General features: G+C 43.5%; 1 protein-coding gene across 4 annotated transcripts in view; it reads left to right on the top strand.

Annotated features, from left to right (window-relative positions):
- Positions 1–14315, top strand: part of PDE8A (phosphodiesterase 8A) — a 277995-nt gene that overhangs the window by 252814 nt on the left and 10866 nt on the right. For all 4 annotated transcript variants that reach the window (XM_044279587.1, XM_044279585.1, XM_044279584.1 and 1 more), the window contains exons 12-15: positions 336–413; positions 3234–3304; positions 10502–10666; positions 14210–14258. In XM_044279587.1, coding sequence (XP_044135522.1) covers positions 336–413; positions 3234–3304; positions 10502–10666; positions 14210–14258 — 363 coding nt within the window. The remainder of the gene's footprint in view (positions 1–335; positions 414–3233; positions 3305–10501; positions 10667–14209; positions 14259–14315) is intronic.

Here is a 14315-nt window from a genome sequence, read left to right as displayed (position 1 = left end):
GAACTTGAGCTCCTTCTCCCTGTCTAAGAGCGGGGCGCTCTGATTGGATGCGCTCGCAGCCAAGGAAAAGATAACCGTGCCCAGGAGAGATACAAGTCCACACCTAGTATAACCGAGTCGCCTCATTAGCATATGAGGCGCCAAAAGATACGGGGACCACAGCGGACGAACGGGGGGTTCTTTAGAGGGCCGCACTATAAGGTAGGATAATTAGATTAAGGATATCCAGGTGAAAGGTCCTCTTTAAATTCATTTCAAAGGATTTATTATTTCTGCAAGCTGATAACAGAAGACTGAGTAAAGAGTGGAGCAAACATTTGATAATCTTCCCACAGATATCCAGAGCTGCAGACACAAGGACAGGCGGAAAGGTTCCTTAGATGTCAGGTCAACCACCTCCCGAGGAAGTGATGGTATGCAGACTTCTAAACAACTGGGAATAAAGCGTATTTAACCCATTTTATCATTAAAAAAACGTATTTGCTTTTATTTGAATTGTTAGTCTGTGTGACTATTTTTAATTGGCAAAATGGTTTGGCTGACCAAGTAGAACATTGTTTTAAAGGGGTTTACCAGGACTGTAATATGATTGCCTTTGCAAATTTGGTAGTGGCTTTGCATGATACTACAGCTCTAACTACCAAATACCGATATATGGTGCTGTGCCTGGTTAGGCTACTTTCACACTAGCGTTCGGGCGGATCCGTTCTGAACGGATCCGCTCATATTAATGCAGACAGAGGCTCCGTTCAGTACGGATCCGTCTGCATTAATAACTTTAAAAAAATTCGCAAGTGCGCAAGTAGCCTGCGCGGATCCGTTCAGACTTTCAATGTAAAGTCAATGGGGGACGGATCCGCTTGAAGATTGAGTCAATTGGTGACATCTTCAAGCGGATCCGTTCCCATTGACTTACATTGTAAGGCTACTTTCACACTAGCGTTCGGGCGGATCCGTTCTGAACGGATCCGCCCATAATAATGCAGAAGGAGGCTCCGTTCAGAACGGATCCGTCTGCATTAAAATTGCAAAAAAAATGCTAAGTGTGAAAATAGCCTCGGACGGATCCGTCCAGACTTTCAATGTAAAGTCAATGGGGGACGGATCCGCTTGAAGATTGAGCCACATTGTCGCATCTTCAAACGGATCCGTCCCCATTGACTTACATTGTAAGTCTGGACGGATCCGCACGCCTCCGCACGGCCAGGCGGACACCCGAACGCTGCAAGCAGCGTTCAGCTGTCCGCCTGTCCGTGCGGAGGCGAGCGGAGCGGAGGCTGAACGCCGCCAGACTGATGCAGTCTGAGCGGATCCGCTCCATTCAGACTGCATCAGGGCTGGACGGCTGCGTTCGGGTCCGCTCGTGAGCTCCTTCAAACGGACGAACGCTAGTGTGAAAGTAGCCTTACAAAAAATCATAAAATAATAGAAATTCACCAGCATCCAACTCATGTGACACTTACTGGCACCGAGCTGACATTATCAACCTACTCGGGGCTCTCCACTCCTATCACATCTTTTAGGGTGCTTTCACACACTTGCTCAAATAAAAAAAAACTAAAAGATTTTAAGGCATATTTCTCCCTGTGATGTCACTACCTCTGTATAGCAGTATGGGGTAAATACATTGCAAAAAAACTATAATAAAAAACACCAACATGCATTGCACATGCGTTTTTTTTCTCTCTCTAATCTGAAGAAAAAAATTGATGTCTATGGGAGAAAAACACCAGTTGATGAGTAAAAAAAAAAAAAAATGCAGCACTACAAAATAACACCTGTTTGTCCTGCATTTAAAGGGGTTGTGTCACTTCAGCAAGTGGCATTTATCATGTAGGCACTTACTAATGTATTGTGATTGTCCATATTGCTTCCTTTGCTGGCTTGTTTCACTCTTCAATCGCATTATACACTGCTCATATCCAGGGGTTGCGCAGATATGAGGTGGCCAGAATGGGAGATGCTGCGCATGCGTGCCTATGCAGACTTCCACAATCCTGGCTACCAGTGAAGCCGGTGCCTTTTTTCCTGTAATGTGCAAGCACATCCACCACTGCTGGTCGCTATTTGCTGAAGTGAGACAACCCCTTTAATATTTCCCATAGACTTCCAAGTCAATAAAATTTTTTTACATAGGTGACCATGGGCTGGCATAATGACTTCTTATATTATAAGCAGTGACACTGTGCTAGTCATTTGGACAGATTTGAACATTGACCAATAATCCCCCTTTTAATGGAGTCCATTAAGGTTTCTGTCATTTTGTTAACAAAAATGTCTCTATTTTTGTCATGAAAAGTAATGGATACCCTGACTCAACAAAGTGTGGATCTCTAGATATAAAAAAAAACACATATGCATTGGGTGCTTTAAAAATGAATCAACTTTTTTATCATAGACATGGTAATACAATTCTTAATTAGACTGGTATATCCCACAATTGAGTCCCCTCAGTAATGCATGCAAATAATAAAGACATTTCTGATGAGGTGCATAGAAAATGGCCTATAAGGCCAGACACACATGAGGCTCGCACTGTGTTTATAGTGATTTATAACGCGGTTTGTCCCTGTGAGTCCTGGAATCTATTGAATTACAGTGATCTAATGCTGTAAATGTAATACAATACAGGACTTGCAGGGACACACAGCATTATAAATCATTATTACGCTGTGCGATCCTATCAGAGGAGCAGAGTTCAGAACGGGACCTCTCACTGACATCTGCTGCAAGTCTTACCTTGAACTCCCTCGTGTGTTTCTGGCCTAAGGAGGTGCTTTTTTTTTCCAGGAAGTTATTTTCATTCCACCGTTCTGTATGTGGTGGGTGTTAGATTTGTTTATTTCCTGAAGTAAAGACCCCGTACACACTAGTGTATTGTCAGTCAAACCTGCCATTTTCAGCAGGATGGGCGAACATCCTAATGTGTATGGGGAACTCCAGACCCTCTCCCAACCGGTCCATGTCAGGAGAGAGAAGGATCGACAAGCTGAATTTTTTTCACCCAATTCTTTTGTTCTACCGGGCAATAAGTTTCCGCCAGTGGTATCTGCCAGCAGCTTTGTCCTTTGTCACCACTGAAAACACATACACACTTTGGCAGTACAAATCGTGTAAAGTATGGGTAAGATGAGAGAGATACCTGATCGATTGACAGCTACTGAAGGTGTGTGGGCACCTTTACACCGATGAAATCACTGAGATAACATTCAACCTTTCTACTTTTCTTGCAGGTAGTTCACAAAGGCGGCATTCTTCAATGGCCAGAATACATTCAATGACTATTGAAGCCCCTATTACAAAGGTACAGTGTTACTAAATCATTTATGACTAATTACCTCTCGATATGGACTGAGATCCTATGAAATATCCTCCCTGCAAATTATACTTCCTAAGTTATTACTCATCGGGGGTTGTCATGCTACACCATGTGAACATGTAATTTACCGTATTTTCGCCCTATAAGACGCACCGGCCCATAAGATGCTCATAGGTTTTAGAGTAGGACAATGAGAAAAAATATTTTCCATTACACCTCAGGTCAGACCAGCAATCAGACCCCTAATGGTAATCAGACCTCAGCTTACAGCCCCAATCAGACCCCAATGTCAATCAGACCTCAGATCAGACTCCCAATGCCTCAGATCAACCCCCCAACATTCAGCCATCATTCAGCCTTCATGTCAGCCCTCATGTCAGCCATCTGTCAGCCATCAGCCCTTATGTCAGCCCCCAGCCATCAGCTAAAATAAAATAAAACCACTTACCTCTCCTGTTCCTGGACGCCACCGCTCCTCACCATCACGGTCCTCTTCACCCTGCTGTCGGCTGTGCTCTTTGAACCGGCGCGTACAGCGTGAGATCACAGAGCGCCCTTACGCTGTGCGCAGCCCTGCACAGCCGACAGCCGAGTACAGAGCCTTCACCGCTTCCCAGTCCTCCGGTACTAGTATTCGCCCCATAAGACGCAGGAGCATTTTCCCCCACTTTGGGGGGAAAAAAGTGTGTCTTATGGGGCAAAAAATACAGTAAATAACACTACACTGATTTCTGAGTTGAAAATGAAGTGGTATTGTATGAAGTCTGCAGAGTTGTCAGGGTGTCTTTCAAGCAGGTTAGCAATGTGAAAAAGCCAGAGGCTTCCTGGGTGGTGGAATTGCTGCGGGGGATGTGACACAAACTGGGTCATAAATGAATGTGCATCCATTTCTGACCTGAAGAGCATATTTTCTTGTCAAACCCCTATGTATAATGTATGAGAAAGAAAAACTTTTCCTGCCAGTCATTTGAACTGTTCTAGGGCCATCACATTTTTACAGGATTTATACATATTTTGATAGGAGCCAAGAGTGTTTCCATTTCTTAACAATAAAATCAGCCTACAATGTCCTTACTGGATACCCTGGACCCCTCCAAGAACAAACCATGAACACACATGCAAGAACTTGGTTATCTTTGAGTGTGACGACCACTATGATGCCTCTCTTAGAATACAAATGCTTGTAGAATGTTAGTACACACGTCTACTTTTTGCGATAAATATAGGTGATATATCTTTTTGTCTTTACAAGAGTACAGAGATCTGTATATAGCATCCACAGGTATCGGCCTGCATTTGCTTTGCAATAACACAGTCCGACCATATAATGTTTGTAGATGTGAGATGTTCTCATGGGAGACAAGCTACCACCAGAGGTGACCATATTAGGAATTTAAATCACCAATTTTCAACTGCAGCACCCAACAATGACCCAAAAACTCCAACATGGGAGATCAAATTTTTAGCAGCTATGTCTCCCTCTGTTGCACTTGTTCTTCTCATAAAAAGGTGCCAAAGAACTGCAGAAAGTGGTTTAAATCAGCCTTATTGACTACCCAAAATCTGTATTTTATGGCCAGCATTATTCACCTCTCCTCATTGAGAAGACAGGTATGTCCAATACTATCAGACATGGGCATGATTAGCCTTGATACCAGGATTTAAAGGGAACCGGTCACCGGAATTCTGTGTGCTTTTATTGTGTAAAAAAAAAAAAAAAGATTTGATACATATGCAAATTAACCTAAGATGATTCCTGTACCTGAGATCAGTCAGGGACAGGACTCATCTCAGGTTAATTTGCATATGTATCAAATCGTTTTTTTTTTTACACAATAAAAGCACACAGAGCTATGGGGACTGGGTATTGCGGATGTGCTAGCGGCCATCTAGCAACCCATGTCCTCAGCTCTATACACAAAATCCCAGTGACAGGTTCCCTTTAAAGTGACCCTTCTGTTCAAGAATGGTGATTGAACAGGAAGCTTGTTGTCCTCCTTTTCACCCTCCTTTTCCAGGGCTCCTATTCTATGATCCAAGATGGCTGCACCGCTTCTCAGGCTACCTGATGTGCACAGTCCAAGAAAGTTTCTGCTTATAAGCCCTGCTCTTAGATTTGCCAGCACTGCTCATATGACCAGTGATATCTAATATGAGGGCTGCAGGAAGCGTCATGGACTATCTAGTTCACAGTATGCATCCAGTAGTCCTAGAAGCAATCTGACCATCTTGGTTGGTAGAAGAGGAGAACTAAATTTGGTAGATTTGCAGCTGAAAAGATGAAAAGGAGGGCACCAAGTAAGTGTTCTGTTTGTTCCCTGAGGCTTTTTTAGGCTTTTTAAGGCAGTCACTAAGGAGCCTTAGGCTGGGCAACCACCTTTTGACAACGGCCCAGTCTAAGCCCTGCACAGGTCTTCCGTGCAGCAGAGTGCGGGGGCTCGGATCTCGCATGAGAGCTGGGCTTCAGCTTTAACTGCCCCAATTGGCAGAAGCACTGATCCGGGCCATTTAACCACTCTGTCTCTCTCATCAGCACCCCACGAATGAGATTGCGGCGTGCCAATGTCTGCCCAGGCCTGCCTACAGTGTTTCCCATCAGGCTTGCACCTCTGTGGTGCACCCCGATGGTGACTGTCAGTATTCTGCACTGTATGCTTATAGAAGCAATCAAAAGATCGCCTGTTACTGTCCCATTGTGTGGGGTAGTAAATGGTTAAAAAAACTTTAAGAAGTTTTATTAAATAGGAAAACTCTCCAAGTTAAAAAAAAAAAACGCAATTTTCCATTGAAAAAAAAAAAAAAGCTTTTCAAAGAAAATTGCAACAATAAAATCTCCACCTCGCTTTGGTATCAACACATCTGTAATGTCATTTATCCCATACAGTGAATGTCGTAAAAAAGAAAAAACAGCCAGAATTGCGTGTTTTTGTTTTTTTGGGGCCTATTTACCAGCAACAAAACCAAATTAAAAAGTGTTCTGTACCCCAAAATGATACCAATGAAAACTACAGGTCATCCTGCAATAATCAAGCCCTCACTCAGCTCAGTAGAAAGAAAAAATGTTTTGGGTCTTGGAATGCAGTAATGCAAAAACATTTGCTTTTTGTTTTTTATTGTGCAAAAGTAGTAAAACATAAAAAAGATATATTTGGTATCACTGTAAACCTACCGACCCAGAGAATAAAGTGATCGTGTTACTTACGCAGTTAATAAAAGTTAAAAACAAAACGAGCCCTCATACGGCTACATCGACAGAAAACTAAAACAGTTATAGCCCTTGGAAGGCATCGATGATAAAAATCACTTGGTCATTAAGGCCTAAAACAGGCTGGTCACTAAGGGGTTAAGACCCAGAGTGAATCATAAACTACAAATAAAATGTTAGGATGAATTTTGTTCTGTAACCTTTTTGTATGTTTTTAGCACAGAAAGCCATTAAAAACATCACTGTTTTTATATCGCATGAAATTGATGTGTCAATCATTTCCACATGGCGGAGGAAACGTATTCTGTTACGTTTTGGTTGCTACAGAATTTGTATTTGTGATGTTTATTTCATATTTCTCCCCTCTCTGGCAATGAGTGAACACACTTCAAAGGGACTCAAAATCTTGTAAAAGAAATGTCCATGCCCTGCCCCCTGGTGGTTCGAGATTTATAGCAGCATTTTGCAGAGGCTGAAATACGGAGTGCAAGGAAAGTGTCCGTTGTGGTGCAGAATGGGGCAGATTTCCATGTAATCCTGTATTTGCAGAAAGCGGATGACTTTATACAAGTGCAGGCAGACCGCTACATGGTCAAAAAGTTACATTTCTATAGAGAATCTGTCTTCCCAGGTCACATATTTCATGTTTGGTGAACGTACACATTATTAGGGTAATGCAAAAACAGAATTGTCTAATGTCTTAAAACCTGTTATTCCAGGATAAATAGAGGGACATGGTGATAATTGGTATATAATAGGAAATTGCTGTGTATGACATACCCTAAGGGCGGGATTACACGTTGCTTTTGTGTTGCTCTTTAAACACACATTAAAAAAATGGCTGCAATTTTACCTCGATTGCATTTCTTTTTACAAGTCAATCATGTTAAATCAGTGTGGGAATTGCCTATGCAGTTGTCACAGGTGAAATGCACAGATTTAAAGGGCATTTGTCAGCCGATTTGTTGCATGTGCATCTGTATCGGTCCCATGTTGATATGTGCCCGCATTGCTGAGAAAAATGATGTTTTATTATATGCAAATGAGCCTCTAGGAGCAACGGGGGCGTTACTATTACACCTAGAGGCTCTGCTCTCTCTACAACTCCCACGTCCACTGCACTTTCACAGGACCAGGTAGTGAAAACATCATTGTGCCTGACTCTGTTCATCAAAGTGCAGGGGGTACCACAGCTGCAGAGAGAGCAGAGCCTCTAGGTGTAATGACAACGCCCCCGTTGCTCGTAGAAGCTCATTTGCGTATATTAAAACATAATTTTTCTCAGCAATGTGGACACATATGAACATGGGACCAACGCAGATGCCTTCAGCTGCCAAGCGCACATGTAACAGGTCGGCCAGTGTCATAGGTACAGATCTGCTGACAGATGCCCTTTACATGACATGCTTCACTTGTTAACAAAAAAAGCTTAATACGTAAGCCATATTTGTATCCTGCAGCCAGGCCTGCATTGTGTATGGGCAGCCTTAGTAGTAGGTTTAACACAGTGATAACAAGTCCATGTAATCAGACACACAGCCATTCAATCTCCATAGACAAAGATTAGCCGTGGAACTGAAGATACGAAGGCACTTTTTATGTGATGCGGTAATATCTCAGAGCAACAAGAGTTCATTCCCACAGTAGTGCACTTCTGTCTGATTCCTAAACAGCCGCTGGTAGCAGCCATGTCTGTAAGACCATGAGTGGTCTGACCTCCACCCCGTTGCCTGATCCCACTACTATGTTTCATTAGACCTGCTCAGAGAGAAAATCATTCCTTCCCGACCATGAACATTAATTTGTGATATGTACGTCGCTTAGAATCATTTTTATATGAGATCTTTTCCGCTGTGTTTGTCATATTTAGTCATGTTTGGTTAAATAGTTTGCGTGTCTGCCTGTAAAGAGTACATTTTTTCTGGTAATCCATCTAAAGCACTGTACAAGATAAAAGCATGGGCTTATAGGACATATGCCGGAGGCACTGGATTTGAACCTGACCTTCTCTGAATGTATTCCATTAATTCCAGCATTCTACGTCTAGCATTCAGACAACGGCATGCCCATGGACTCCCCGGAATCCCTTGTGACTTCATAGTTTACCCCCCCCTCAGGCTTGTTTAACAATGTGTCCTTATGATATGTGTTTAATTGAAATGTCTTGGTAAGTTTGAATAATGTATTCCATCTGATCTTACCATTTACATGGCAGAAATAAGACTAGCGCATTCAAAGAGGTACTCCCAGAAAAAAAAAATTCTCCCTTCTACATAATACAGTACTCAACTCTGAAATTGCAACGCCGAGAAGGAAAAGTCGTGGAGTTATGGAGATTACATGTTCAATAGATATGCAAATGGAAACAAAATCTTCAAAACATCTCAATTTATTCTTTATCAAGTACAAGCACCATGCTCAAAAAAACAGTTACACGCCTTGGCATGCTATCAAGGAGGTTATTAATGGCTGTCTGAGGAATGTTCTAACCCCGCTGTATGCACTTGGGCACTCAAATCATCAAGATCTGCTGCTGGCAGCTCCCTTTGCAATTACCAACCAATGACATCCCAGATATGCTCAATGGAAGACAAGTCTGGAGATGCTGAAGGCCATGGTAGCATGTTTAGGCCATGCAGGCTGCTCACAAGAGCACAAGCAAAATGCAGCCTGGAGTTGCCCTGCTAAAAAAAAACGGCTCCTTGGTCACTTTAGAGAAATGGACGTACTACTGGTTCCACAATCAAATCAATGTAATGCCAAGCTGTTAGTGTAACTGAAATGAAGGCAATAAAAGTCCAGCTACTATACATTATAACGTTCCCTTATGAAGGCTGCTTCATCGCGTTGCCCACGTGGTCTCCAGACCAATCTCTAGCCATCGTTGCATCTGAGACAAAAGTGGGACTCATCACTGAAGAGGATAGAACTCAACTCTACTCTATCCTCCATTGCTGTGCTACTTGAGAGCAGCGGTGTGAAGTCAGTGGAGCAACTGTAGCTGGACTTCTCGCTTGTAGTCCCTTGTTGTGCAAACACCTTCTAATGGTTTATGTAGACACTGTTTGCCACCCTAGGTTTGGGTTGTGACGTCCAATTTCAAAGTACAAAACAGGTCATTATGCACTATTCTTCTAATCATATGATCCGTCCGTATAGAGGTTCACCTCTGTGCAACTCTTGTTTTCATTCCAGTTCATTGTTGTTCTCCCTACCAGCAGGACATGCAATGTTGAACAGTGCTGACATCTAGGCCTAGGCGCTTAGCGATCTGCTGGAGTGATAAACAAAGTTATCTGAATTCAAGAATTCTGTCCCTCCCAGCTTGGGACAAGTGGAGATAACTGCCACATGAATGAACAGGAAGCATCACGCAATCATCCACATGGCTTGTTCTAATTTCTGAGGTTTCCTATGGCTAAAAAACTTTGCTTTCAGTGTGGTGGTTATGCCCCTCCCACATGCCATAGATTGGAGCTAGGTGCTTAAAAATTATGTCATCTGCCAATTTTAGCTACTCCTGCTACTCCCTGGATTTGCATAACCTTATGGCTTATTCTTCCCGGTGTTGTCATTTCAATGTTGAGGAATGTAGTTTAACAAATTTACATTTACAGATAATTTTGACTGTTTGATCATGAGACTCCCCCCCCCGATGTGACTTGACAGCTAACACCTGTTGCATTGCCAGGAAGTCAAATTGCGTTCATATATCACCAAGGCAAGCACTTTCTTCCTAACCATAAGCAATGCCTCTAATTCCACCGACTGGTCGACTTATTTTCTGTCTGAAGTAGAGGATGATGCAGTATGTACAGTATTGATGAAAGACCTCAATGGACTGGGTCCACTGGAGCAGGAGCGACTCTTGCTCTCTGTTCTTAATAAATGACCCCCTAAGTTTTTAACTTTTGAAGCAGGACTGAATATTAAAAATTATATTATCTCCCTTTTTTTTTTTTTTTTTTTTTTTCCAGGTAATAAACATCATCAATGCTGCACAAGAAAACAGCCCTATGCCAGTAGCAGAAGCTCTGGACCGAGTTCTGGAGATCTTAAGAACTACAGAATTGTATTCTCCGCAGCTCGGAACCAAAGATGAGGATCCTCACACCAGTGATTTGGTTGGAGGTTTGATGACTGTAAGTCAACAGTTTTACTACATATATTTTACATTCCAGTAAAAACTAGTAAATGCATTATTGTGAACTGTGTTAAGATCTTCAATCAACAAGAGTAAATATTTGATTTGATTTTCACTGTGTTCAGATCAGGAAAATCTTGTTATGCTGCTGTTCTGTCAGATGACAAGTATTGACATTGCAGTTTAATAAATGTACATTTACATTGTTACAGATATGGATGTAAGTCTGCTATGGATTACCAGGTTGGCAGTCATGCTGTCTGCAGGTCGCTGCCAGCATTCAGGAAGTGTATGGAGAAAGTCTTGATATTAAGACAGCTGTGTCTTTCCCACATCCTCTGCCTGTGGCAGCCTGTTTATTCCTCGGATAAAATTGTCTGAGAAACCGTTCCTATTTTCAAGAGAAGTGAGACAACAGTAGGCATTGAAGATTTTCTGTCCTTCCATTGTTATATGGAGCAGTACAAGGGTCCATTCACACATCCGTGTGTGTTTTGCGGATCCGCAAAACACGGAAACCGGCAATGTGCGTTCCGCTATTGCGGACAAGAGTAGGACATGTTCTATCTTTTTCGGGATCGGAATTGTGGACCCAGAAGTGTAACTAGGCCATGTGACAGAAGAATGTGACGTCACATGGCCTAGAAAAAGCTGGAGAAGCCCACGTTGCTTCTGCAAGCGCCTTTGCCTTCTCAAACAGCTGATCGGCAGGGGGCCCGGGTGTCTGAGCACCACCGATCAGATACTGATGACCTATCCAGAGAATAGGTCATAGTAAAAAAAAATCTACTCTCAGAAAACACCTTCAAAGCTATGTTCTACCACTGGAGCATCTTTGAAGAACACTTTACAGTCCCCAAATATAATGTTGTTGGAATTAGACTAGATCCATATCTGCAGTGGTGGTTCCGGCAAAGAAAAAGGAGAAAATATAGCTGCAGTGATATTTTGTCCAGCAGAATGCTGGTATCCATGCCGCAAACCTGAACCCCCATTAGTCAATGGAAATAATCAGGTGCCAGCAGTGTCTGGGATATGCTGGATCCAACATAGCAGGTTTTCTGTCCCTGTGCTGGTGCAGAAAACCTGAATAGTCAGTCCATAGTCTGGTGTTAGGCTCCATTCACACGTCCGTAATAATGGGTCCGCATCCGTTCCACAAATTGCGGAACAGGTGCGGACCCATTCATTCTCTGGGGCAGGAATTGATGCGGACAGCACACAGTGGGCTGTCCGCATCCGCATTTCCAGAGCGTGCCTCTGATCTTCCGGTCCGCGGCTCCGGAAAAAATAGAACATGTCCTATTCTGTCCACAATTGCTGACAAGAATAGGCATATCTATGGGGGTGCCGTCCGGGTGTATAACGAATCCGCAATTTGTGGATCTGCTATTCACTACGGACATGTGAATGGACACTAAACACTGCAGTCAGGCAGTCCAGAATCTGGTGTAAACTCTGCAGTCAGGCAGTACATAGTCTGGTGTAAACACTGCAGTCAGGCAGTACATAGTCTGGTGTAAACACTGCAGTCAGGCAGTACATAGTCTGGTGTAAACACTGCAGTCAGGCAGTACATAGTCTGGTGTAAACACTGCAGTCAGGCAGTACATAGTCTGGTGTAAACACTGCAGTCAGGCAGTACATAGCCTGGTGTAAACACTGCAGTCAGGCAGTACATAGCCTGGTGTAAACACTGCAGTCAGGCAGTACATAGCCTGGTGTAAACACTGCAGTCAGGCAGTACATAGCCTGGTGTAAACACTGCAGTCAGGCAGTACATAGCCTGGTGTAAACACTGCAGGCAGGCAGTACATAGCCTGGTGTAAACACTGCAGGCAGGCAGTACATAGTCTGGTGTAAACACTGCAGGCAGGCAGTACATAGCCTGGTGTAAACACTGCAGTCAGGCAGTACATAGTCTGGTGTAAACACTGCAGTCAGGCAGTACACAGTCTGGTGTAAACACTGCAGTCAGGCAGTACATAGTCTGGTGTAAACTCTGCAGTCAGGCAGTACATAGCCTGGTGTAAACACTGCAGTCAGGCAGTACATAGTCTGGTGTAAACACTGCAGTCAGGCAGTACATAGCCTGGTGTAAACTCTGCAGTCAGGCAGTACATAGCCTGGTGTAAACTCTGCAGTCAGGCAGTACATAGTCTGGTGTAAACGCTGCAGTCAGGCAGTACATAGTCTGGTGTAAACGCTGCAGTCAGGCAGTACATAGTCTGGTGTAAACGCTGCAGTCAGGCAGTACATAGTCTGGTGTAAACGCTGCAGTCAGGCAGTACATAGTCTGGTGTAAACAGAACAGGGCACTGGGAGTAGGGGGCCAAAGGAAAGACACTACTTGGGGGCAGGGGGTAAGGGGAGACAGTAGATGGTAGGGACTCTTGAGGGAGTACAGGGGAACATAGAAAACCAAAATTTTACTGAAGATTCTGCCTGTACTTAAGACAGACAGCAGCTTCAAGGGAAGCCTGACCTCCCTCCTACAGTCAGTCACCAAAAATAAGAGGCATGTGGGAGTCACTCATGCAGCCACTTCTTATTGTAGAGAGGTCTGATGGACTACTTCTCCCATCTGTTTTTACTTAGTAGCAGCAGGACATGCCGGGCACCCCTCCTGTGTTACTCTGCCACCAGCTTTTCTTCACTATGGCCCCGCACAGTGATGGGAGCGAGCACACTGCAGATACAGCAGCCACTCGCTCCTGTTTGGGTGTTAGGTCTGCCTCCGCTGACATCTGCAGGTTTGGGAGTGAGATCAGTCTGAACCTGAAGGCCTGGGGGGTTAAGCCCCCAGTGCACTCCCTTTCATCCGGCCCCGGTGCCCACAGGTAGTGGTGATAACTGTGGAAGTTGGAAAGCGGGAGTGGGAAATAAATGAGGATCACTGGGAGATCAGAATAATCTTGAGCCTTTCATGGCCTGATGGAGCAGGATCCAAGTTCAGTTTTTTTATGGTGCCTCATGGTTACAGCCCTGTGAAGATGGCTAACTGATAATAATCACAAGACTCCGTAACTGTTTAATTATTTTTTTCCAGCACAGGATATAGACGTTTATTGTTCATTGCAGTTAGATTGTGGTGCAGAGCCCTTCAGTCTCTAAAGGGGTTCTTCACTTTGGACAATCCCTGTTTGTTAGATGAGTTCCTTAACAAAAAGCTAATGAGAAAGTGCCTCCAGCAATCCGCTATAATCTGTGGGGACACCCGGCAGTAAATCTTCAGGTTTTTCTACAGTGCTACCACAGAGAATTACAAATTGCAAACTCAAATGAGAGCTTCTTCTATGTAATGCAGGACAGGTCCTCCAGAGTGAGAGATGGCCAAGAGATGAGAACTCACAATCCCCTAATCGGGTACATGAACCTGTGTGTTTTCTAGACCAGTCAACCCCTATTAATGTAACTGATAACCATATATTTTTGCTGTACTTTACACTTTCCAGCATTAGGAAACTAAAGATATTACACAGCCATAAATGTTGGGATCATTGTTACCCAAGTTTAAGCTTTCATTTTCATTCTGTTTTAGGATGGTTTAAGAAGACTTTCAGGGAACGAGTATATCCTCTCGGCAAAACGTAAGTTCCGCTCCTCTTGGTGTCTTCACTTTTATGTCATGGAGCTGTCTCGATGTA

Source organism: Bufo gargarizans, chromosome 2 (genome assembly GCF_014858855.1).
Source record: "Bufo gargarizans isolate SCDJY-AF-19 chromosome 2, ASM1485885v1, whole genome shotgun sequence".
NCBI lineage: Eukaryota > Metazoa > Chordata > Amphibia > Anura > Bufonidae > Bufo > Bufo gargarizans.
This window is presented reverse-complemented; position numbering and strand designations above follow the sequence as displayed.